The sequence below is a fragment of the Bombina bombina genome, chromosome 5, assembly GCF_027579735.1.
Source record: "Bombina bombina isolate aBomBom1 chromosome 5, aBomBom1.pri, whole genome shotgun sequence".
Taxonomy (NCBI): domain Eukaryota; kingdom Metazoa; phylum Chordata; class Amphibia; order Anura; family Bombinatoridae; genus Bombina; species Bombina bombina.
This window is the reverse complement of record NC_069503.1, coordinates 319,058,702-319,086,226: the sequence shown is the minus strand read 5'-3', so window position 1 is coordinate 319,086,226 and position 27,525 is coordinate 319,058,702. Positions and strand designations below refer to the sequence as shown.

The window sequence follows — 27,525 nt, the reverse complement described above, 5'->3', positions numbered from 1 at the left end:
TAAGATATTTAAGACTGGTGTTGAGTCTCTTAGATATGACGGGAGGGCCCTTACGTACTTCTGTAGATGTTGGTCCACATACTCCGATAAGTTGCTTGTAAGAGAGCCAATTCCAGAGATAATAGGACGACCCGGAGGGTTCGTTAAAGTTTTGTGTATCTTGGGTAAGTGATACAGTATAGGTGTTATAGGATGGTCAATGTCCAAATATCTGTGCTCTTTTTCGTATAATATACCCATTGTTCTAGCTTTTGTTAACAGTTCTATGAGTTCTTCTTGGAAACCTGTAACAGGATTCTGTTTCAGCTTCAAATACGTTGTTGTGTCCTTTAATAGGCGTTGGTTTTCTGCCATATATTTATCTCTGTCCAGGATGACTATTCCCCCTCCTTTATCGGCTGGTTTTATCGTCAGTTGGTTATTTTCCTCAAGACTTCTGATAGTCTCTATGTGTTGCCTGGACAGATTTTGTCTTATCCTCTTCAATTCCTTTGGTTTGATATCTCTGATGTCTTTAGTAACCATGATCTCAAATGCATCAATGGCATTTCCCTTTGCATAAGTAGGGTAGAAACTTGAGGATAAGATGTGTTGCCTGGACAGATTTTGTCTTATCCTCAAGTTTGTGGAAAGAGGTTATAAGGAGGAACATCTAGACCAAAAAATAGAAGAAGTACGACAGGTACGACAGGTGGAGAGGAAAGAGTTAACCAAATACAAAGATCATAAGCAATATGAGACAGAGGATGCTATAAATGTACCATTAATAACAGAATACAGCAGCAATTGATACATCATTGAAAATATCTTTAAAAGACACTGGCACCTTCTAAAAAACGACGACATTATTGGAGATAAACTCCCCAACCAGCAAAAATTTGTTTATAGAAAGACAGGAAATCTCAAAAATAGATTAGCACCAAGTCTACCCAAGAAGAAGAAGACCAATACACATGATGCAATGGGGAGACCAGTAAAAGGGATTTTTTCCATGCCCCACCTGCAAAGCATGCAGAAGAGGGGTAAAGAATAAAAAATTTCAAGTCCAATCAGACTGGAGAAGAATTTACTATCACAGGATCTGATTAGATGTCAAATACGGGGATAATCTACCTTATGGAATTGCTCATGTGGGCTCCAATTCATCGGCCAAAACCTCTAGAAGCCTCAGAGATAGGCTCAGAGAGCACATACTGTTGATCGGAAAAACAAAATAAAGAAACAAAACACTTTAAAAAACATTTTGCCACGAAGCACAATGGTAGAGAATACAAGACATGAAATTTATAGGTATATATAAATACATTATAAATACATTCTATGACTTTTTTAATAACTAAGCAGTTTTGCCCTCTGTAAATAATTCATCACAGGTCAATTTCTTTCTTCCTCCTCTCAATATGATTCTGATCTTTTTTTAAATAAATAAATTAAAATAAACTTTATTTCTTATAAATATGCGAGATCTTACCATCTGAGCATGCTCAATGACATTGAAGGATCCAGTAAAAGTATATACAACGTCTCTTCTCTTTATGATATGTCCATACATATATCAAAATATTTTAACAATATGTTAACACATATTATAATATTTAAGGATCACTTAATCCACTTCCAGTGTATCTTAAACACACTTTGGGCAATATGTTAACACATATTATAGATATTTGAGATCATTTCAATCCATCTACTAGTGTAATGATGGATATATATAATATATAAAATAATGCTATAGAAAGAAAATATTATCTGACCCCTTTGGACTTAAGAAGAATAGATATCAAAACCGTTATTTCATATTCCAAAATACTTGCCGTTATTGTTTTTTAATTGTTTCCTTTGTCCACTGACATAAAATATGTGTTAGTTTTTTGTAAAGTCTCAATGTTTTGTGATTACATAGCCTTTATCTATCGTTATAACGTTTGGGGGCCAATAGTGCCTTGACACTTATCCCCTTTAGCGACACATTGGTGGGCATTGTTCTGACATCTTTATCCCCAGGGCTCTCTAAGGGATTTAATATACTAGATGGGGAGGCGTAATTGACAGCCACATATATTAGCATTGTACAGCATGCTAATGTTGCTAGCGGCTTGTCTATGTAATATCGCCGGACCGGAAGTGACGTCAACGTTTACGTCACTACCGGGTAGCTCCGATACTGGGCTTGAAACCGGTAAGCCAAAACAAAGATACCGGCAATTGAGAAAGAAACAACTGGATAAATCTAAGGCCATATACATTTTATCTTTTAGATGCTACACAGGAAGTGGAGGGGAATCTTTTAGATGTTACACAGGAAGTGATGCTACACTTTATGGGGGAATCTTTTAGATGTTACACAGGAAGTGGAGGGGAATCTTTTAGATGTTACACAGGAAGTGATGCTACACTTTATGGGGGAATCTTTAGATGTTACACAGGAAGTGGAGGGGAATCTTTTAGATGTTACACAGGAAGTGATGCTACACTTTATGGGGGAATCTTTTAGATGTTACACAGGAAGTGGAGGGATTTGGCGCCCAAACAATACAATTAATCAATTAAACTACCATATAGGCTACTTCTAGAACTGTATATAAGGGCCCTTTTTTGAGGGCAGAAACGCGTTGACATATTGGTAAGCATTACTTTAATCTTTACTTCATTCTCATATTGGATACACTATGTTGTGAATTTCTTTTTTACAGGGACATTTTTTAGGATACCATAGGAGCAGCTGACAGGTGCTGAGGATCCATCAGCTACTTCAGCTACCACAGCTCAGGGAATTTGGATCTGTTAAGAGTAACTAACATTGAAGGAATCAATTTCCTCACTTTCACCTTGCTTTTTCATCACCCATTTTTTTCCACTTTTTAGTTTTGATTGACTTATTTTTGTTCTTCACTAACATTTGTTGATCAACTTTGTGAACACTTTTTTGGATTATATTTTATTTTTTATGTTATGCATATTGTGTATTTTATTATTTATGTTATTGCATATTGTGGTATTTTATTTAATTATATCTTAACCTCACTGGATTAAGTAGCTAGGCATTTTTATATCTATTGCACTCACTCACTATTTGATCGTATCTATACAATTATTTGCTACCCCCCCTTTTTTTTTTTTTGCACTGCAGTGCATTTTTTAATTTTTTTGGAACACTATTTTTGAAATACTATTTTTGAACACTATTGTTTGGTACTATTGTTTATTATTTTTGCTTGATGCACTTGTTATAGTTGTACTTAGCTTATTCTGTTTTTATTAGTATACACTCTTATTCTGGGGTGTACCACTCACACTGATCACCTGTTATTACCTCTGTTTTTATTGTAATTATCAGCTTGGCCCTTTGAGGCCGCTTCTGTAAGATATTCCTGTATTTGTAATTTTATTTATATGTGCTTTTTTACATTTTTCATCATATAGTCTTTTATTACTGATGCTTTTTAACATGGTTCATTAAATAATCTTCTTTTATCTCTCTGTGAGTATATTTAGTCCCTTGGCCTCTTGTTGGCGCTGTATTCACTTCTTACTACTCGTATTGTTATAAAAGTAAGGGCAGTAGAGGCAGATATATACTATTGTTTCTGGAGCATGCCCTAAAATAAAAAAATTCTGGTCTAAAATAAATTATTGGTCAATCGCTAGATTTAGAGGTTTTTGTCGGTAACGAGCCCGCGTATCTAATGCTGGCTTTTTCCCCCCCGCAACCTTTTAAATACCACTGGTATTTAGAGTTCACAGAAGGGGCTGCGTTAGGCTCCAAAAAGGGAGCGTATAGCATATTTACCCGGCCACAGCAACTCTCAATACCAGCGGTGCTTACGGGACGTGGCCCAGCTTCAAAAACATGCTCGTGTACAATTCCCCCAGTAGGAAACCAATGGGGCAGTTTGAGCTGAAGAAAAACCTAACACCTGCAAAAAAGCAGCGTCAGTCCAGCTCCTAACGCAGCCCCATTGTTTTCTATGGGAAACAATTTCCTAAGTCTGCACCTAACACCCTAACATGCACCCAGAGTCTAAACACCCCTAACCATTACACCAGTGATGTGCAGTGAGGTCAGAGGCTGGTGAGCACTAGATATGATACGCCGGAGAAACACATGTACAGAGGGCCGCAAGTACCCCCCAGACAGGGAGCAGGTTTAAATGATAGCTGAACAGAGTGCACAGGTGACATAATCAGGTGATAGGGTGAGAGCAAGTTAGTAAACCACTGAGGTTACTGATCAGCTGATTTACTTCACCTGTGCACTGATTTGGGCTAATAATGAAAAACCTGGGCCTGTTGTGGGTACTTGAGGACTATTGTTGAGAAACACTGCACTAACAGCACCAGCTCATTCGGAAATGTATTGATTACCTGGAGAAGTAAAGCACACATACTCTGCTCACTGAACACCCACACATGCTCTGCTCACATACACACTCACACAATTCTGTGGCACAGTGCCAGTTACTAAGCAATTAGAATGATACAACAATCTCTACTCACTACTGTATTGTAAAAATATGAAATAATTTACCATACAAGTTTTACACAAAGTTATCAATACCTGCCAACACAGGCTGCTGCAATATGTTGTTCATATGCACGTGCACATCCTACTTAGGTATGCTCTTCAACAAAGGATACCAATTTCTATCTGAATGATGGAAATGGTAATTATGACTTTCATGTGCCTTTCAAAAACTAATTTGATTTGCTGACATGGGGCCAGTAACAGTTGATTGCTAATTCTCAAAATATAAATAACTAGAAAAGTCTATTAAAATAGCATGCTCTACCTCAATCATGAAAGTTTCATTTTTAAATGTCTCCCCTTTTGAGCTATGTGTTTAACCAGTTACTTTACAGTGGCATTATTTCTAAAACATTTAACTGCAATAATGTACATATATTTTTTAAATGACTCATCTCCTTTTTTTTAATATAAACTTGGTATAAAAGCAGCACATATTAAAAACACAATGCAAGGGGGGAACTTCCGGGCAGCGGCGGCCATGATAGGTCGCAAGCTGTGTGCTGCTGCAGTTTTTTCTAATAAATGCAGAAATCCACCTTATAACATATAGATCTACCTAATTTTTTGACTGGAGCTGACCTTATAGTTGGGGGGTGTGGTGGGGGGTGGGGTACACTGCACCAATTTTAACTAGTATCTCAACAATTACTGCTGGCATCGGCGCCCGGAGCCGTTACAAGACCTCGGCCTACAGCATACCCCCCGGCAGGGTGCCTGTGGCCCTGTCGTTAGGCGGCACCTATTGTGCTCTAACTCACAGCAGCATACTTGAGATTCTGCACTTCTGTCATCATTCTACTCTTATGTAAAGAGCTTAATATGGAGAATGCTATGGCTATCATTGAAGATATTTACAGCCTACTTGAGGGCTATTTCAAGGCATATGAGGCAACATTTTATAAAGAGCCCACGGGCGGTAACGCAATCGCTTACACACAATCTAAAGTAACAGTCCTAAGCTCGCACCACAAGGAGGGTGATGGTACCCTGGAGATATGGAGCCCGCAGCCCACCAATATCAGACTATTAACAGTCCCTGAAGCTGGCCTGAAAAATTCGGAGACAAGATCCAGAAGGGAGACTGCTGCTAGAGCAGAGAACATTACCGGGGCGTCAAGCGAGCCTAACAAATGGAAAACAGCACCTACCTATAAGCAGTCCCTCCTATACATTAATAGCAGTGGGGACACTAGGAGTTGAAGATATCCTTTCCGGAGCTCCTGGAAAAGCATCACTGCAGCTACTAACCACACCAAGATCCGAACCTATACAGCATGGCGGCTTCTTCATTGCAGCTCCATCTATTGTCTGGCTGCAGGCGGCGAAAAGGCCAATAAAATGGAGTCTAATTAGATTATCTTGGGGAGGTATGATTTGCTTCATTCCCGCTGACTATCGCAAACGAAGGAAGAGATCCGGAATTGGATGACCTGTATTTTACCTGCTATCTGATATCAGATTCTCTGTTTGCTGATATCGCCATGTGGGGCTTTCCGTACTAAGGCAAATTTTATTGACTAGTGGTGTGCTTCTATATTATAACCTTATTATAACTTTTGGGTTTCTCTCTCCAGGACAACTCTAAGGTCAGATTTTAGCAATTATCTTAGAGGGGATTGAGACTACTAGGGATACTGAGACATGTTAGCCCCTACGCTGATGTCCCGTCAGTGGTGTTTTTTCCTGTCTTTTATTAACTTTATGGTTATTATCTATTTGTTGAATCCTCATGATGGGACTTACAGGTTTACACACAGCAGAGCTATGGAGGTGGATGTGTTTTCTGCAACGATCTTCTACTTTATCAATATACTAATAATTATTGCATGGGGTACAGATGTATCTTATCTAGGTTAAGGTGCCGTAATTCTCATTAATGTTGACCTAATGCAGTTAAAAGTTTATTTATTGAGAAGAGTCATAATACTAAATATTATTTTTTGAGGATTGGTATCAGTGTTCTGCCTGCGGCCGGGGTAGGGATATTGGTGCCTATTGCAAATGGACAGCACTATATTAAGTTTTCTCATTGTTTATCTTTATATCACTAAGACTCTTTAGTATATTGTATCTTATGTTTACATATCTATGTTTGAATGAGTTTAAACCAGTCAAAGTCTGCATATGCTATTCTTTATAAGGCACAGGTCGTCATGATTAGTCAAGTTTAAGCCTTGTATTGAGATTGATGTCTAAATCTTGTAACAGTCATCTAATGTCCTACTCTTGGGCTATAAATATAATTAATAGTAGTCCTATAGTTTATGATCCCATTGTGTAGAGAGAGATTTGACCACACTGAATGGTAGCTAAGTCTCTATTTCATACAGGTCTCCAGTTTTTATTTGAGAGTCTACATTTGTTCATGCTAGATTTTAACCCAGAATCTCGCTCCCATATTATACAGGGTGAAAGTGGTTGGCCTAAATACTAGCATAATTAAACCTCTCCACTGCACTTTAGAATATAATTCCTCACACACCGTGCTTTGAGATAAAAATTGAAATCCAGTGCAATTCATACAATTGCCTCTTTTAAGTAGTTTATGCCAGACTAGCTAACGTGCTTTTGAGGTGCATAAATTCTAGAAAATCTGAGATTTTCCTAAAAGTGAGCTCATCCTACTGTTGTGTAGTCTCTCAACACCCATTCTTACAACTATCTATTTCATACATTCTACTATAAACTAAGTTCTTGTTATAAATATTGTATTAAAAAAAAAAAAAAAAAAAAAAAGGGGTTCTTCATTTAGGGTCCATGAGTGGCCCTTTCACATTAATGGTTACCTACCGTGCAATTTGTTTACTGCAATTCCGAGGTCCAAGAGTGACCGTTCAAACTATATGGTGGGTATACAGCTGGAACTGTATTTATTGTTTGTACTGAAAGTGTAATCTGTCACTCAACTATATTATGTATTTAATAGATATGCTTATAGCCTGCCCTGTAACAATTTATTTTATTTCATCTTATGTATTGACAATTACTTCTTGTTTATTTTGAAAAGAACCTCGAATAAAAAACATTTAAAAAAAAAAAAAACACAATGCAACAGCTTTCAATTGATTTGTGAATTACAGTTAACAGCAGTCTTTAAATAAATGGAGACACAGAGAAAAATAAAAATAGATACTACATCCTCTGACTGAACAGACATAACATATATGGAGTTTGTACCTAATTAAATCAAATAACCATGAAAAAGGGAGGCTTAGCAATATTCAATGTCAAAAACTTTAATTTAAATAATGTGGACACTGCACACTTAACTTCAAACTCTGGGTTTTAAATTATGGATTTAAATTTGAATTGACCCTTTGACTTCCTGTAAGTATTGGGTTATGCTCACTTACTGTCCCCCCTGTTAATGAGCTGTATCTGAACACAATTCAACAAAAAACACTAAACCACATTCATTAAATTATCATTTTCACTAACAGAATCCATTTCAGTAAAATCTACGTCTGCAGCACTTACTACAATAAAATGTGGCTGAAACACTAATGCTCTCTCCTCTCCTCCTCCTTTCCTGCTCTGTAAGGATTCAGGAAGTGACAGTGGAACATTCCACTGCACTTAGAGGGGAAGAACAGAACTCTCTTTTTCACTTTAGCAAAGCTGTCAGCTTCACAGGACAGCAATAAAATAAATGAAAGTTGTTTTTTTTCCGGTTTTGTTTTATATGATTTAACATCCAGCCCCAACCCTAAATTCCACTTACTAATGCCTCTCACTGGATTGGGTCAGCCCAAATGGGACTGCCTCAAATAAGCAGATAATGGTCCATGCAATGATCTTAACCACTTTCATCCAGTAGGTGGCGCAGCATGTTGTGTAATGGTGGGCAGACCTGCTTGTGCCTCTCCATTGCACAACATGTAGCTGTGAAAAAAAAAATGCTGGGGAAAAAAATAGCAATTTTTTTAAAGCCAATAAAAAAAAAATATTTATTTTTGCCCATATGAGAGGTGAAGCACTGCCTCACCTGCCTCTAGTGACTGCACATCACTGCCTTACACTTATTAACCCCTAATCTGCCACCCCCGCTATCACTGACCTTCATATATTTTTTAACCCCTAATCTGCTGCTCCGTACACCGCCACAACCTATGTTATCCCTATGTACCCCTAATCTGCTGCCCCTAACACCGCCGACCCCTATATTATATTTATAACCCTAATCTGCCGCCCCCAACGTCGCCTCCACCTACCTACACTTATTAACCCCTAATCCGCCTCACTCCCGCCTCAATAACCCTATAATAAATAGTATTAACCCCTAATCTGCCCTCCCTAACATCGCCGACACCTAACTTCAAGTATTAACCCCTAATATGCCGACCGGACCTCACCGCTACTCTAATAAATTTATTAACCCCTAAAGCTAAGTCTAACCTTAACACTAAATATAATTTAAATCTAACAAAATAAATTAACTCTTATTAAATAAATTATTCCTATTTAAAGCTAAATACTTACCTGTAAAATAAACCCTAATATAGCTACAATATAAATAATATTATATTGTAGCTATTTTAGGATTAATATTTATTTTACAGGCAACTTTGTATTTATTTTAACTAGGTACAATAGCTATTAAATAGTTCATAACTATTTAATAGTTACCTAGTTAAAATAATTACAAAATTACCTGTAAAATAAATCCTAACCTAAGTTACAATTAAACCTAACACTACACTATCATTAAATTAATTAAATAAAATACCTACAATTATCTACAATTAAACCTAACACTACACTATCAATAAATTAATTAAATACAATACCTACAAATAAATACAATTAAATAAACTAACTAAAGTACAAAAAATAAAAAAGAACTAAGTTACAAAAAATAAAAAAATATTTACAAACATAAGAAAAATATTACAATTTTTTTAATTGTTTTATTTATAATCCAAGTCACTGTCCAAAAACAATATCAACCATTTTGAAAACATGGCATAATCAAAAGATACAATAAATTTGACAACATAGTACTATGTTCATTTATACATGTAGTTAAATTTAGGCTAATCATCACATTAATGAACACAAACATTTTATTTTCCTACAATGCTTGGAGTTTTTGATTTTCAGTATAACCCCCCCCCCTGTCCCGTCCCCCCCCCATGCGAAGAGAAAACATAACAAAAAAAAAAAAAAAAAAAAAAAAAAAAATTACCATCACTTTCTTCCTCCTGAAGCTTTACCAGTTCCTAATAGAACAATTTCTGTATTTCTAAAGGGGAAGATTATATAATCTATTTCTGCAGCCGGAAAGATTTTTAAGAAGGCAGCCCATTTATCAAAGAACCTTTTAATGTCTTGTTCATTATTTATATCCGCGTTTCTCTGGTCTAAAATGCATTGTTTTTTCATGCAGTTTTTAATTTCAGTAATGCTTGGCATTGCATGACTTTTCCACTTCTTACAGATTAAATACCTGGTAGCAAGAATAGCGGAGATTATTATTTTTTCATCAGTTTGCTTACCAGGCTCTTCCTTAAGGCAGAGTATTATCTGATATATTGTCAAAGAGACATAGCCTATCTTAAGCACCTTTTTTAGCCAGTATTCGAGCCTAGCCCAGAGATTTTTAATCTTTGGACAATACCAAAACATATGTATTAAATCAGCTGCCTGATACGAACATTTAGGACATTTATTAAACCCTACATTCACACATTTGAAACCTCTCTCGGGGGTAAAATATGCCCCATGAAGGAGCTTAACATGTGCCTCCCTCCAAGTTGCAGAGAGCGTTACTTGTGCAATTTTTTTAATTGACAATTGAATAGTTTTAGACTCAATATTACTCTGAGGGATTGCTGTATTCCAGTAGAGGGCAATCTTTGCCAGTACCGGTTCTCCTTTATTTGTACCCAGAAGGTGATAACATGGTGCAATTGACATATGACCATTTCTTGTTAGAGCAAGCCAATCATCGAGTTTACCTAGTCCCCATTCCCAACCAGCTTTCTTAACTAGGTCCTGTGCAAAATGCCTTAATTGCAAATACGCAAAGAAGTCTTTATTGGGCAAATCAAAATCTCTTTTTAATTCCTGGAATGTTTTGATATATTTTCTCTCTTTATCAATTATTTGGTATACCTTGGTTAACCCCCGATTATGCCATTTCCTAAAGACTTCGGAATGCAATCCTGATTGAAAAATAGGGTTACCTATTATAGGCAAAAGACAGGTAGCACTATTATTAATTGAAAGAAAGGTTACTATCTTGTGCCAAGCTTTAAGTGGGTTAAGAATTGTTTTAAATCGTTTAATTTCTGAGGGGATTTCTTTAGGTACTAAGTGTATTAATGCAGATAGAGAATATGGGTAGCAGACACTGGTCTCGAGATAATTATTCAAGACATAGTTATTAGATGAGATCCAGTCTGTTACGACACGAGCCAGAAAGGAGAGGTTATATAGCCTTATGTCTGGTAAGGCAAGACCACCATCCTTTCTTGGTATTGAAAGTTTCATAAGAGATATCTTTGACCTCTTATTCTGCCATAAGAACTGTATAAGTGAAGTATTGATTGAACGTATATCCTTACCTAATAGAATTATTGGTGATATTACAATAATTTTAAACTAATTACACCTACTCTAAGCCCCCTAATAAAATAACAAAGCCCCCCAAAATAAAAAAATGCCCTACCCTATTCTAAAATTAAAATAGAAAAGCTATTTTACCTTACCAGCCCTTAAAAGGGCCTTTTGCGGGGCATGCCCCAAAAAATTCAGCTCTTTTGCCTGGAAAAAAAAAACATACAATACCCCCCCACTAACATTACAACCCACCACCCACATACCCCTAATCTAACCCAAACCCCCCTTAAATAAACCTAACACTAAGCCCCTGAAGATCTTCCTACCTTGTCTTCACCACGCCGGGTTCACCGATCCGTCCACCGAAGTTTTGATCCAAGCCTCCGAAGTCTTGATCCAAGCCCAAGCGGGGCTGAAGAGTGACGTCCATCCTCCGGCTGAAGTCTTGATCCAAGCGGCGGCTGAAGAATTCCATCATCGGGCAGAAGTCTTCATCCTATCCGGACAGAAGAGGAGATCCGGACCGGCAAACATCTTCATCCAAGCTGCATCTTCTATGTTCTTCCATCCAATGACGAGCGTCTCCATCTTCAAGACCTCCAGCGCGGATCCATCCTCTTCTTCCGACGTCCTAAAACAGAATGAAGGTTTCTTTAAGGGACGTCATCCAAGATGGCGTCCCTCAAATTCCGATTGGCTGATAGGATTCTATCAGCCAATCGGAATTAAGGTAGGAAAATTCTGATTGGCTGATGGAATCATCCAATCAGATTCAAGTTCAATCCGATTGGCTGATCCAATCAGCCAATCAGATTGAGCTCGCATTCTATTGGCTGATCCTAAAATAGCTACAATGTAATTATTAATTACATTTTAGCTATCTTAGGGTTTATTTTACAGGTAAGTATTTAGTTTTAAATAGGAATAATTTATTAAAGTATAGTGTAGTGTTAGGTGTAATTGTAACTTAGGTTAGTTTTTATTTTACAGGTAAATTTCTCTTTATTTTAGCTAGGTAGCTATTAAATAGTTAATAACTATTTAATAGCTATTGTACCTAGTTAAAATAAATTGAAATTTGCCTGTAAAATAAAAATAAATCCTAAAATAGGTATAATATAATTATTATTTATATTGTAGCTATATTAGGGTTTATTTTACAAGTAAGTATTTAGCTTTAAATATGAATAATTTATTTAATAAGAGTTAATTAATTTCGTTAGATTTAAATTATATTTAACTTAGGGGGGTGTTAGTGTTAAGGTTAGACTTAGCTTTAGGAGTTAATACATTTATTAGAGTAGCAGTGAGGTCTGGTCGGCAGATTAGGGGTTAATACTTGAAGTTAGGTGTCGGTGATGTTAGGGAGGGCAGATTAGGGGTTAATACTATTTATTATAGGGTTATTGAGGTGGGAGTGAGGCGGATTAGGGGTTAATACATTTATTATAGTAGCGGTGAGGTCCGGTCGGCAGATTAGGGGTTAATAATTGTAGGTAGGTGGAGGCGACGTTGGGGGCGGCAGATTAGGGGTTAATACATATAATATAGGGGTCAGCGGTGTTAGGGGCAACAGATTAGAGGTTCATAGGGATAACGTAGGTTGCGGCGGTGTGCGGTCGGCAGATTAGGGGTTAAAATTTTTTAATAGAGTGGGGGGGGCCTCGGTTTAGGGGTGCATAGGTAGTTTATGGGTGTTAGTGTACTTTAGAGCACAGTAGTTAAGAGCTTTATGAACCGGTGTTAGCCCAGAAAGCTCTTAACTCCTGACTTTTTTCTGCGGCTGGAGTTTTGTCGTTAGATTTCTAACGCTCACTTCAGCCAAGACTCTAAATACCAGCGTTAGAAAGATCCCATTGAAAAGATAGGATACGCAATTGACGTAAGGGGATCTGCGGTATGGAAAAGTCGCGGCTGCAAAGTGAGCGTTAGACCCTTTCCTGACTGACTCTAAATACCAGCGGTAGCCCAAAACCAGCGTTAGGAGCCTCTAACGCTGGTTTTGACGGCTAACGCCAAACTCTAAATCTAGCCGATTGTTAATAATAATCAGTTTAAAATAATAGACAATCGGGTTTTTTTTTTTTTAAATAGACAGAAAGAAACCCACTTATGGTAGTGTAATACACACTAGGTTAAATTTAGAGAGCAGCTATAGTTGTTATCAAATAACACAAGTCTGTAGGTTAAATTGTGTCTCACGTTGATTATAGTAAGGTTTGATCTATGAAAACTTACATATAATCTGAGTGAGTGGAATTTATTATAAGATTTACCTTATTTTACAATAGTAATCTAAATAGATTGTATTGTCTATAAGCTTAGTAACTGAATGAATTTGTGTAGGAAGTCTATATACAGTAGTTTAAACTGACATGCATGTTTTTATAGTAAATAAGGTTAACAGAATATGGCAGATTATGGAATAATTTTATTTCGTATGAGAGGACTAAAATCCAATTAAGAGTCACCTCCGGAGGGTCTATTAAACAGTTTCAGTGGTGATTCAGTGAGCAGGTTTGCAGAATGCATGGTTTAGGGAGAGCAGCGTTCAGAGCTGCAGCATGGAGCAAAGAGGAATACACAACGTTCAGGTCCGTAAACCGGAAGTCGGGTGACGTCACGGTTCAGCGTGAGACGATCCGTTGCTGCAATTAGAAGCACACAGGAGAGAGGCGAAGCTCAGGGTCCTGGATTGGCTAATAGAGGAAGCATGTAACTTCAATACCAGCAAAGTATTGAATGTTACCTGCTCTTATATAGGCAAGAGTGTTAGTTTTAGGCGACGCCCCTTAAAGGGATAGACAGATAGGCAGATTACTGATTATGAAATACTGGAAATCAAACAAAGCCCACAACCTGACAGAATTTCAGCACAAACTTAAAAATCAGATAATTATGGAGCAAATGGATACTTCAATAAATTCAGAAACCCAAGTCAAGCGGTTCTTCTTTAAATGAAAGAGCGTTATTTTAAGTTACTCTATAGATATACACAAACAACTTATCACACCCTTCAGGGGTACCACATATCTTGACTTAGCTATAGTCGAAAATGAATTCACAGATATATAGATGAGAGGAGATGAGGATAGGAGGGGAGAGGGGGGGGGGGAGAGGAGAGAGGAAGGGGTGAGGTGTTTTTATTTTTTCTCTTTGTTTTGTTCTAGGTTTATTTTGGGTTTGTTTGTTCTATCTTGTTGTACTATCTCTAGTTATGGTAAACAAGAAGTTAAAATAGCCAATTCGTATAAAAAAAGTTAAAATTTTCTTGTAAGGGTAATCGGGAAAGCTCTACGCCTGGTTAAAATTATACACAGGCTTTTCTGAGAAGTGGAGCTTTCCTTATGAGAAACATTGTGCTGATATATGTGTGACTATTGCCTTCCGTTTGGCTATGCATTATTTCTGAACATATGTTGTTGCTGACTTGTATTGTGAATTGGTAAATAAATTTAAAAAAAAGTCCTGGCCCGGATGGGTTTGGTGTTCGATATTACAAAACTTTCTCAGACGTGTTAGCACCCCAGTTGCTACGCAATTTCAGCCAACTGTCAGAAAGACCGACCCTACCAAATTCGATGTTGGAAGCCATTATCACGGTAATTTTTAAACCTGATAAACCAAAAACCAACCAAGTAGCTACAGGACAATATCATTGCTCAACTGATGTTCAAATTCTTGCCAAGATCATGGCCAACTGGCTCAACAGGTTTTTGCCTCAGCGGATTTCCACAGATCAGGTTGGGTTCATCCCTGCCCGAGAGGCGTGTGATAATACCCTCAAGGTTATACAGTTGATCTCATATGCCCAGACCAAATCCGTCCCATTGGCAATAGTGTCAACGGATGTGGAGAAAGCTTTTGATCGGGTAAACTGGTTATTCATGCATCTCACTCTTATGAAGCTAGGATTTGGGCCCCGCTTTATACATAGGGTGTTCTCCCTATACTCTGCACCCAGTGCGAGGTTCCATGCCAATGGCATGTTCGCCAAGACATTCTAGATCACCAATGGCATGAGGCAGGGGTGCCCCCTTTCCCCTCTATTATTCGCACTCACTATAGAGGTTCCGGCCTGTAAGATCCCAGCCATTCGAAATATCAAAGGCATCGGAGTTCGGCAAACATAACAAAAGTTGGCAATGTATGCTGATGATGTGCTTTTGACCCTTTCCAGTCAAATACATTGCCATATACCATATCCCTTTTAACCCTTAAACATTTTTATTAATATTTATATGAAATATTTTTATTAGACTTATATATGAATGTAGGAGTTTATTTAAATGTATTTATGTTGTTTGGTATAGGTAACCCGGTGAACACAAACTGTTTACTTTCAACTTGTAATATGCATGCAAGTAAGCGTGGTTATGATATTGATTATCGTGTACCATACTAACAATAGCACGCCAGTTGCAATCTAGCCCTTTAGGTTTGTTTGTTTTTCAGACTTTTAATGTTTTACTATGTTTTGCATTTACTTTCTCTCTAAAAATCTATTTATAAAATCTATAGGCTTATGCACTTCAACGTTTGTCAAATATTTACCCTATGATTTTAACAGCTCAAAATGTATTCAACAGTACTTGATACAAGTTAATGTTTTTTTATAACTTTTACAAAAATACTTCAACCAAAAATATAACAAAAAAAAGATAAATATGTTTGATAAATATTAGAGAGAGATTTCAAAGGCCTTATTTGTATCTGTTTGGATGAAAGCTAGGATGTATGGGACTCAAGGAGTAAGTGACTTGCATGTGGTCTTGGGCCTATCATCATTTGATCAAATGCTGTAACTGGCTTTTCCAGTTTGCTATTAATCTTGCTTTGTGTATGCAAGTGAGAATGGCCATAAGTATGTGGACACCCCTACTAATACTAATAGTGAGTTCAAGTGTTTCAGCCACACCCATTGATAATGGTTGTATACAATTCAGTACATAGACAAGAAATTTCCATAGCCAATGGGTTGTATTGAAGAGTTCAATGTTTTTAAATTTGGCACTGTCATAGGATGTCACATTTGTAATTTCATAATAGTTCTGCCCTACTGAATCTCTTCCAGTCGACTGTAAGTAGAAGCATCTATGAGCAACATTGACAGTCTGATGGAAAAATCTGAGTGTGGCAGATGCCAGGAGCACACTACCTACCAAATTCATAGTGCCTACTGTAAAGTGTTGTGGGGGAGGTCTAATGGTCTGCGACTGTTTTTAAGGGTTTGTGGTAGGCCCCTTAGTTCCAGGGAAGGGTCATCTTTATGCTTCATGGTACAAATACATTTAAAACAGTTTGGTGCTTCTTGCTTTGTGACAACAGTTTGGGGAAGGCATGGCTGTGCCCATTGTGCACAAAGCAAGGTCTATGAAGACATGGTTAACCAGTAGGTGTGGAGAAACTCAAGAGTCCTGACCTCAACCCCCCTAAACACCTTTGTTGAGATGAATTTGCACACTGTCCAACATCAATGCACACACAAATGCTCTTTAGGCTGAATGGGCACAAATTCCCACTGACACACTCTTTAAACACACACACACACACACACACACACACACACATATATATATATATATTATATATATATATAATATATATATATATATATATATATATTATATATATATATATATATATATATATATATATATATATATATATATATATATATATATATATACAAGAAATGAAGAAAAACTTGATCCTCAGGTCAGAATGGATAAATTAAAAACATCTTTATTTCAAATCCATTAAAAATCCCTGGAGGGGTCCTGTACAGCAAAAGAACATAGAGCACTGTGTACTCAAGCTGACATGTTTCGGCTGAGTGCCGTAATCATAGCTTGATTGAGTGCATCAGTGCTAACCATTTAAGAGACAATGTTATTTGTGATTGGTTAAAAGCAATTGCACATTTTCAATGTTAGAACTAGAGTGCTGAGTTAACCCTTTCCCTACCTAATCGCTATATGCTGCTGACCAACTACTATCTATTGATGAAAAAAAACATTTAATGTTAAGTATAAGTTGGGGAAAAGGAGGGGAGGACCATGACTTATTATATTGTGTGGCTATCAGTTGTGTAATGAAAAAAATATATAAGTATTTTATTTTGCATTATTTCAATCCATTTTGTTTAATGCACTTTTATTTTATTTTTATTTTTATTCGTCATTTTTTACATTTACAAATTGAATGCCATACCTATAGTCTATCTCTTCTGTATGTTTGAAGCTTTTACCTGGCTACCTTAGTGACCTCTAACAATTATCACTGGACTGGTGACTATTGTACATTATTGTACTTTCTTATATATTATTATTATATTAGTACAAAACAGAGACACTTCTTTTTCCTCTCTAATGTAAACTCTACTTGCTGGTTAAGCATGGAGGGGTATATTCATTCTACATTTGTCTAAATGCTCTATCTGACAATCAATACTTATACCCAATGATTTAATTAAAGAATTTAAGAAACTTGATTCTTGAGTAAAAAACAGTGTAGAGATATGATTAGAAGATACTATTTGTTTGTATATTATTATTGCCAATAGTTTATAAGATCATATTCGGAGTTCAGGTCCCTTGGTACTCTCGTTTGGAGCCTGAAAATCCAGTACATCTCTCTTTTTCCTAAGATGAGATTCCTATCCCCACCTCTTAAAAGGGTTTTGATTTTCTCAATAGCTTGCCATCTCAGTGTAGTACTGCTTTTATTGTGTGAATCTTTAAAATGCCTAACCAAAGGGGTGGTCGCCTCTCCCATTTTGATTGTGGACAGATGGTTGCGTATTCGGACATTTACCTCAGTTGAGGTGAGTCCTACATATTGCCACTTGCATTCCACGCATGACAGAACGTATATGACATAAGAGTATGTACAGTTTAGGCAGGAGGTTATTTTGAACACTTCACCTGTGACTTCTGAACGAAATTCGTTCGAGACAATAACTTTGTCACATGGCTTACATCTGACTCTACCGCACCTGTACATCCCCTTATGTCTTAACCAAAAGCTTTCTTCTGTGACTGATACCCTAGGCAACTCTGAAGGTGCCAAATAGTTTCCTATGGTTTTGCTTCTACGATAAGAGCACCTGAGGCCCTTATCCACACTACTTACAAGCCTATCATCGGCTTTAAGTAGGTGGAAGTGTTTGTTTATTATACCACAGATATCCTTATATTCTGTGCTATAATCTGTTACAAATGTAACTTTACCTTCCTGAGTAGAGGGATTGGAGGGCTTTACTGATCCCTGTAAAAGTGCTTTCCTGTCCAATCTGTCCACCTGTGACTTTGCTTGCTTAATAGTATATTTCGGGTAGCCCCTTTGCAGAAGTATCTTCTCAAGATCTCTGCTCTGGGCCTCATAAGTACTCTCTTCCGTACAATTTCTTTTTGTTCTGATGAGTTCACCTTTTGCCACTGCCAATGGAACTTGCTTGGGGTGGCAACTCTTTGCATGAAGCAAAGTGTTTTTTGTAATTGGTTTCCGATAAGTGCTTGTTCTGAATTTACCATTTTCAGCAACTGTAAGGGTAAGATCTAAAAAATTTATCTGACTGGTATTAGTCTCATGAGTGAACCTTAGGCCTATACTGTTGTTATTCAGTTTGGCCATAAAGTTGGACATTTCACTGTCAGTACCCTGCCAGACAAACAAAAGATCATCTATGTATCGCCAATCAGTTCATGACCTCAGCACTGCTTATGCTGATTAGCTATCTTTTTCCAATTTGAAGTTTAAGCACTTTAAAGGCCAATGTTTCAGTGTAGGTTTTGATGTGCTTTATTTGTCACAGCCCCCATACAGCTATAAGGGTGTCAAACAACAAGTTAGGGAAATGAAGCAATCTCTGCAGATGTAACACAACCCAGGTTCTCAGAAGCACACATACAGTATCTTTATACAATTGGGATGTTTATGCATCTCAACACAGTTCTTATAGCCAAGAACTGTTTGACATATATAGACTTTCAGATAGGGCTGACCAGTTAAGCATATTAAGAACATGATGATTAATATTTATAATGCTGTAGTGTTAGTCCTCTGGCATGGAAAATAGAGTATTTCCAGATTATGTTCTGTCTACATTCCTGTGCTAAATATCCATGTCGTATTTCTCAAGTGCAAAATTATTTGAATATTTATTTATACAAATCATGCATAGACAATGTACTCTACAATTCTTCATTTTTATGACACGATTCACAGCTGTTGCTTTTTCATTTTCTGAATATCCAAGAAGCAAAGAGAAAATAGTTATATTTATTAATGTTTCTGAACACCTTATATTATTTTCCAGCTGCAAACAATTTTCATCCATAAAAAAATAAAAAAATGAATGAAAATAATGTCCATACAATATGCTTTCCACTGCTGGGAAATATCATTGCTCACATAGATCCTTTAGCATAGTATTTGGGGCCATAGGAGTAAATATACAGGTTACAGAGAGAGAAAGCTAGAAACAGATGTTGAGAAGAGCAATGAATGAGAGATGAGTGACATGGAGAAAATTTTAAACATGTAAGAGACATTAAAGAAACTTTAAAGTTAATTTTTTTCTTATAAATCCATAATACACATACACCTAGATTACGAGTTTTGCGTTACAGTTTTAACTCTGAAAAAAATGGCGATTTCAGCGTAAAAACAGTAACGCAGCCATTACGAGTCTTGTCGGTATAGCTATATCACAAGCATTTTAGCCTGTAACACAACATCAATCCCGCACTCAAAAAAATGACGTTTTTTGCGTGGGATTTTCATAGTGCCGGTATTGCAGGTTGTGCGATGAGGCCAAAATGCTTGCGTTCCAGCCTATACTGACACAATCTGTTTCGCTATCTGAGACCAGTAGTTATGAGTTTTAACAGTTTTGTTGCGCAAAACTCATAACTAAACTGTTGCAAAGTACACTAACACCCATAAACCACCTATTAACCCCTATTCCGCCGGCCTCCCGCATGGCAAACACTAAGTTAAACTTATTAACCCCTAATCTCCCGCTCCCGACATTGCCACCACTAATAAGTTATTAACCCCTATTCCGTCGCTCCCCGACATTGTCACCACTATAATAGTTATTAACCCCTATTCCCCCGCACCCCAACATCGCCCACACTATAATAAAAATATTAACCCCTATTCCGCTGCTCCCCGACATCGCTGCCACTAAATAAACTTATTAACCCCTAAACCGCCAAGCCCAACATCGCAAAAAATGAAATTAAACTATTAACCCCTAAACCTAACAACCCCCTAACTTTAAATTAAAATTACAATATCCCTATCTGAAAATAAATAAAAACGTACCTGTGAAATTACAAAAACCTAAGTTTAAACTATAAATTAACCTAACATAACTATTAGACTAAAATTAAATAAACTAAATTACACATTAAAAATAAACTAACACTACTAAAAAAAAAAATTCTAAAATTACAAAATATAAAAAATACTAAATTACAAAAAATAACAAATGAAATTATCCAAAATAAAAACAATTAAACCTAATCTAATAGCCCTATAATTATTAAAAAGCCCCCAAAATAAAAAAATAACCTAGCCTACAATAAACTACTAATAGCCCTTAAAAGGGCCTTTTGTAGGGCATTGCCCTAAAGAAATCAGCTCTTTTCCCTGAAAAAAAATACAAAGACCGCCCAACAGTAAAACCCACCACCCAACCAACCCCCTAAAATAAAAAACCTAACTCTAACAAAAACCTAAGCTACCCATTGCCCTGAAAAGGGCATTTTTATGGGCATTGCCCTTAAAAGGGCATTTAGCTCTTTTGCATTGCCCTTAAAAGAGCATTAAGCTCTTTTAAGAAACCCTAAACCCTAATCTAAAAAAAAATCCACCCCAAAAAAGTTTACAAAGCCCTAACACTAACCCTGACAATCCACTTACAGTTTTTGAAGTCCGGACATCCATCCGGCAAGAAGTCTTCATCCAAGTGTGAGGTCTCCATCCATACCGGCGGTGTCTTCTATCTTCATCCCGGCGACGCGGAGCGGGTTCATCCTACGAGACATCCGGCACAGAGTGTCCTCTTCATACGGTTACCACCGTACACCGAATCTTCAATGCAAGGGAGCCTTTTCAAAATGGCTTCCCTTGCATTCCAATTGGCTGATTTGATTTTTGAAATTCAAATCAGCCAATAGGATGAGAGCTACTGAAATCCTATTGGCTGTTCAAATCAGCCAATAGGATGAGGGCTACTGAAATTCTATTGGCTATTCAGATCAGCCAATAGAATTTCAGTAGCTCTCATCCTATTGGCTGATTTGAATTTAAAAAATTAAATCAGCCAATAGGAATGCAAGGGATCCCATTTTGAAAAGGTTTCCTTGCATTGAAGATTCAGTGTACGGCGGTGACTAATAGGAAGAGGACACTCCGCGCCGGATGTCTTGAAGGATGGACCCGCTCTGCGCCGCCAGGATGAAGATAGAAGATGCTGCCTGTATGAAGATAGAAGACCTTGCCACCTGGATGAAGTCTTCTCGCCGCCTGGATTTCCGGACTTCAAAACCTTTTCAGGGCAATGGGTATCTTAGGTTTTTGTTAGAGTTAGGTTTTTTATTTTAGGGGGTTGGTTGGGTGGTGGGTTTTACTGTTGGGTGGGGTTCTTTGTATTTTTTTCAGGGAAAAGAGCTGATTTCTTTAGGGCAATGCCCTACAAAATGCCCCTTTAAGGGCTATTGGTAGTTTATTGTAGGCTAGGGTTTTTTTTGTTTTGTTTTGTTTTTATTTTTATGGGGCTATTAGATAAGGTGTAATTGTTTATATTTTGGATAATTTCGTTTCTTATTTTTCGTAATTTAGTATTTTTTATTTTTTGTAATTTTAGAATTATTTTCTTTTAGTCGTTGTTTTTTTTTTTTTTTATTTGTAATTTAGTTTATTTAATTGATAGTTATTTTAATTTTAGTCTAATAGTTATGTTAGGTAAATTTATAGTTTAAACTTGTTTTTTTTAATTCCACAGGTAAGTTTTTATTTATTTTAAGATAGGGATATTGTAATTTTAATTTAAAGTTAGGGGGTTGTTAGGCTTAGGGGTTAATAGTTTAATTTAGTTTTTTGCAATGTGGGGGGCTGGCGGTTTATGGGGTTAATAGGTTTATTTAGTGGTGGTGATGTGGGAGGCCAGAGGTTTAGGGGTTAATAAATTTATTTAGTGGCGGCAATGTCGGGGAGCGGCGGAATAGGGTTTAATAGTTTTATTTTAGTGGCGGCGATGTTTGAGTGCGGGGGAATAGGGGTTTATATAACTTTATTATAGTGGCGGCGATGTCGGGGAACGGCGGAATAGGGGTTAATAACTTTATTTAGGTGTCGCGATGTTGGGGCAGCGGATTAGGGGTGTTTAGACTTGGGGTTTATGTTAGGGTGTTAGGTTTAAAAGTAACTTATTTTTCCCCATAGACATCAATGGTGTTGCGTTACGGCAATCAGTTGTTAGGTTTTTTTTCTAACACGCTCTCCCCATTGATGTCTATGGGGAACGCGTGCACAAGCAGGTATTCTCAGCCCTTGGATTTTGTGCGGTATGGAGCGTATCGCCTCCATATCACACGCACAAGGCGGCTTTTTAAAAATTTGTAATGGCAGCGCTATGGAGGGTGAAATAATGCAACTTTTGTTGCGTACGTTTCACACCCTCTATAGCGCACAACTTGTAATCCAGGCGAGAGACAATTAAAGGGACATAAAACTCAAAATGTTTCTTTCATTATTCAGATAGAGCATACACTTTTAAAACAACTTTCCAATATCTAATTTGCTTTGTTCTTTTGCTATCCTTTGTTGAATATCATACATAGGAGCACTCAAGAGCAGCAATGAACTACTGGGAGCTAGTTGGTGATTGGCGGTTGGAAATATTTGCCTGTTGGGAAGTTGTTTAAAATTTGTATGCTCTATCTGAATCATGAAATAAAAAAATAGGGTTTTATGTCCCCTTAAAGTTTAATTGCTGTTATATAGAATGGGTTAAGTACTACAATTGCACCTCAATAAAACTAAGCTGTATTTTTGTTTTGAGTCCCACCTTGGGCCATTAAACCATAGTTGCACCATTGCTGGAATAATGAGGGAGACAACATTACTACAAAACACATCTTCACCTGATGTCTTCATGTTGACAAAAAAAATATACGTTAAATGTAGTAAAAAAACAAACTGTGCATATTAATCACAGATGCGGTGTGTCTTTATAAACTTTAGATCTATTTTTACCTAAAATGCATTGTTATTTATTATTATTACATTAGCTTCCAGGTACACTGGTTACAGGCTGTTATTAAAAAAATTGTTAATTTTTTTTTTTTTTTTTTTAATTTAGGTTCTCCATCAATACCTGTTCAAAATACAGAGTTTACTATTGGTGTTCCCCATCCAACCATTCATAGTAAATACACATATACTACTTCTTTTAAAACAACACAAAAAATTCCATCTGTTCAAGACAGCACACCAAAGAGGCACCGAACAACAGCTTATATGTCTCGCAATGCCTGGATGACTACTCATGTTTTAAGGTCCAGCTACAGAGTGAATCGTACAGCCACATACCCACCTGCACAGACTATGATTAATACCTCCAGAAAAAGGGTGACTAAGAAAACAGAAAAGGACACAACTGATATTGCAGATGAAAGACTATTATTAAACAAAGCCACTGATTCTAAAGAACAAGGATTTTATACAACACAAGAAGAAGATAATATTTCCTTTATAAATAGATCTGAATACCACAGAGGAGAGCTGAAAACTCCAGTTACAGAGGCACCAGAGATGCTGACATGTGCTGATTCCCCTTGTTTTCCTGGCGTTCCATGTGAACCAACAAAAGAAGGAGGCTTTAAATGTGGAAGATGCCCATATGGCTTCTATGGAGATGGTGTTGCTTGCAAGGGTATGGTATGATAAATATGATAAGAAGGAAAGGGATGTTTTTAACAGGATTATTCATAAGATAAGAGATATGGAGAAATGCTAAGCTTTTCTAGAACAACTTTTATATGCAACATTTGTACTTCCATGGCATATATTCATGAGATATCAGACTGGGTCATTTATTCAAATTTACATTCACATTAATTGTTTAGAATCCCATTATGTAGCTTTTACTGTGCACAGAGTGTGTGTATGTATATATGTATATGTATATATATATATATATATAAATATATATATATATATATATATATATATATATATATATATATATATATATATATATATATTATACACATACATACATATGCAACCTTATTCAAACACCATACCTGTTCAGAGAGTCAGTGATGTGTATTCATCAACAATGATGCAAGCGGCGTCAACACTGACCATAATGCTCTCTGAGCAAACATGGTGTTTGCTCATATATGCAAAAATGCTTGTGTTTAAAACAATACAAAAAATCCATTCATGTGCAGTTGTTGAGCTATATGTTTCTTTAATTAAAAAAATGTAAAAAAAAAACCTAATTCTGTACAAACATAAATATTCATATGCATTTTCTGTCCTTGACAGCTTTTTTATTTATAATTGTCCTTACCTAAACATAGTTTTTAATCCAATTGCTTGGATGACCTATATCATTATTATTATTATATCTGTTTATTATTTAGCTATTTGCCGACATCCATGTGGAAGAAATATGGACTGCACTGCACCAAATGTTTGCAAGTGTAAGCCAGGTTATTCGGGCTATAACTGTCAAACTGGTAAGTATCTGAATCTAGTAATTTATCCAAGAAAGTGTTTACAGCTGAATAGAATGTGCCTCCTTATAATTAGACTTGATGTCCTGCAGCTGTGTGTCGTCCTGACTGTAAGAATAGAGGGAAGTGTGTTAGACCCAATGTCTGTGAATGTGCTCCAGGATACGGAGGAACTACGTGTGATGAAGGTAATACATTTCTGGGTTTTTTTTTAAACTATTACAAGATGTTCATTATAGTTTTAATAATCAGATTATTTTTTTTAGGAGGCACTTAATTTGGACAGATTTTTTTTCTAAAGGCATGTGTCTCAAACATTGTAGAACTAGGAATGTGCATGACTAAAATAAAGTGGAAACATGCTTGCCTTAATATTTATATCAATCAATAGCTTTTAAAAAAAATCTTATGCTTTTATTTCTGTATTAGAATTTTCATTATATTATTTTCTCTCTGGAATGCCATCAACCCCTGAAGTATTCAAAAAGGCATTTGCAACTGTGAAAACTCATAGAGTCCAGTATTTTGTCATGGTAGCTAAATAATATTTTGTTGAGAGCAGTTTCTCTGGACAAGGCTCAAATACATACCATTCAGTTCCTGCCAGTACCCAGGAAACATAGCTGGGAGCTCAACTTTATCCACATATACCCATTACCAATGTAAACTGTTCAAAGGAAGGGTTTTGTCTCAAAGGATATAACTGAATGTACTTTAAAGATTTAGCATGAAAGGTAAACTCTATGCATTTTGAAATAAAGCAATGGTCCTGCTAACATTAATGTTTTCAAAAGAGTTGTTGAAGAACAATTTTAATGCTGAACCATGTGGTCTAGAAACAACTGACCTGTTAAGAGTATGCTTTCCCTAGAGATCTATCTATTGATATAAAGCACTATTGATTTTCTAGCACTTGAGAAAATCGTGTGGCAAAACACATAGCAGACATGATATTCGGTTCTGTAAGGTGATTGTTTGTGTGAGATATGTGCTTCATTAGAGCACTTTATTCTGTTATTTTTTCCAAACCAATTTATTTTAAAGGTGCAGCTGTGGTTAACAATACCCTCAAATTGTCTCAAATAATTGGCATTGAGTAGATTGACAAATAGATAATGATTTAATGTTTACCCCTTGTTGGGAAATAATTTATTAATAGATTTCAATGGATTATGTTAAGCTTATTTCAGTGATTGAAACACTTTGGCATACTGTCATATATTAAAAATCTTTTCTCTTCAAAGTTGTTGAACAACATTTTTAAACAAATATTTTTTTATTAACATAATAAATGTAAATAAGTTGTTTTTTGTGCACTGTATAAATGAATGACTGAAGGGTCATTTTGTTTCTTTCACCTTTACTTTTAATTAGAGTAAATACCAATAAATTAACATAATAGCAAAATAAATAATGGACGTAGATTGCAAAATTTATTTTGCATAATTAAACATTTCATATTATAATCTTAATGTGTTTACTGTCCCTTTAAGGGAGCAAATTATTTGAGAGAAAAAAAAAATCCATTTTGCTTCTATCCTCAAATTTACTTTGATTTCTTGCTATTGTTTGTTGAAAATAATGCAGAGGTAGGCTCAGGTGCATGTGTGTGTCCAGAACAATACAAAGCAGCAGTTTTGCATCAATATTTGTACCAATGTTATACATTTCTGTGCACTAGATGGAAGCAGTGTTTCCAACAATGTATAACATTGTTACAAACTGTTGCAAATCTTATAGCGCTTTATAGTGCTCCAGACACACGTTTCTACTTTTAAACAGATATTACTGCAGATGGTTTTGCAGTGGTTTAGCACTTCCCCACCTGCAGATAAGGCTTCTGTGGGTTGTCATTTTACCGCAAAGAGTGTAGCATTGACTACTGCATTAGGCTGTCTGTGAAAAAGGACAGCGGGAATGAGGTTCCAGTTTGAAATTTAGAGCATCAATCTTCAGTTTTACAGACTTTCCTGTTAATTACCAACTGTAATCTTAGTTTTGTTATTATTATTTACAAAATGAAGTAGTGCTTAAAGCTAATTATATATTTTATTTCCAGCATACTGTGATCCACCCTGTGAACATGAAGGTGTTTGCCAGGCAAGAAATGTCTGCACTTGCCCATTTGGTTATGTTGGACCCAGATGTGAAACAAGTAAGGATCTTATATACAAAACCTCCGAATTATTAACATCAGCATCTGTAACATTAAGTTAATATTTGTTTTTTTGTTATTAGTTCAGAAGAATCATAAAAAGAATCATAAAAATGTATTTAGTTTTTTACATTTTTTTCAAAATAATTCTAAAAACTATTTAAGTTGGAAAAAAATTCAGGAAAAAAGTTTTTATTAGAATTTATTTTAACCAAAATGTTTATTCTTCCAAAAATATATTATACTAATTTGTTTATAGTAATCTCAGGACATAATACTTCTGCATAGGTGCCGGGCGGGGGGAGGACAAATGCCTTATTGAATATTGTGTGCAGTTCTGGAGGCCATATTTCCTGAGGGATATAAATAAATAAACTGGGATCTTTCAAAGGAGGGCAACTAAAATGGTCTAAAAATTAAAACTTATGAATAAAGACTCGATAACCTAAACGTATAGCTTAAAGAGAGAAGTGATGTGAACTAATTAAGCATTTACGTTATAGGAACTATTGGCAGAC

General features: G+C 36.3%; 1 protein-coding gene across 1 annotated transcript in view; it reads left to right on the top strand.

Annotated features, from left to right (window-relative positions):
* The window catches only part of VWDE (von Willebrand factor D and EGF domains), a 258,980-nt gene that overhangs the window by 214,523 nt on the left and 16,932 nt on the right, over positions 1 to 27,525 (top strand). The window contains 4 exon segments of the mRNA XM_053714104.1: positions 23,469 to 24,041; positions 24,760 to 24,855; positions 24,945 to 25,040; positions 26,912 to 27,007. Of these exon segments, the coding sequence (XP_053570079.1) occupies positions 23,469 to 24,041; positions 24,760 to 24,855; positions 24,945 to 25,040; positions 26,912 to 27,007 (861 nt within the window).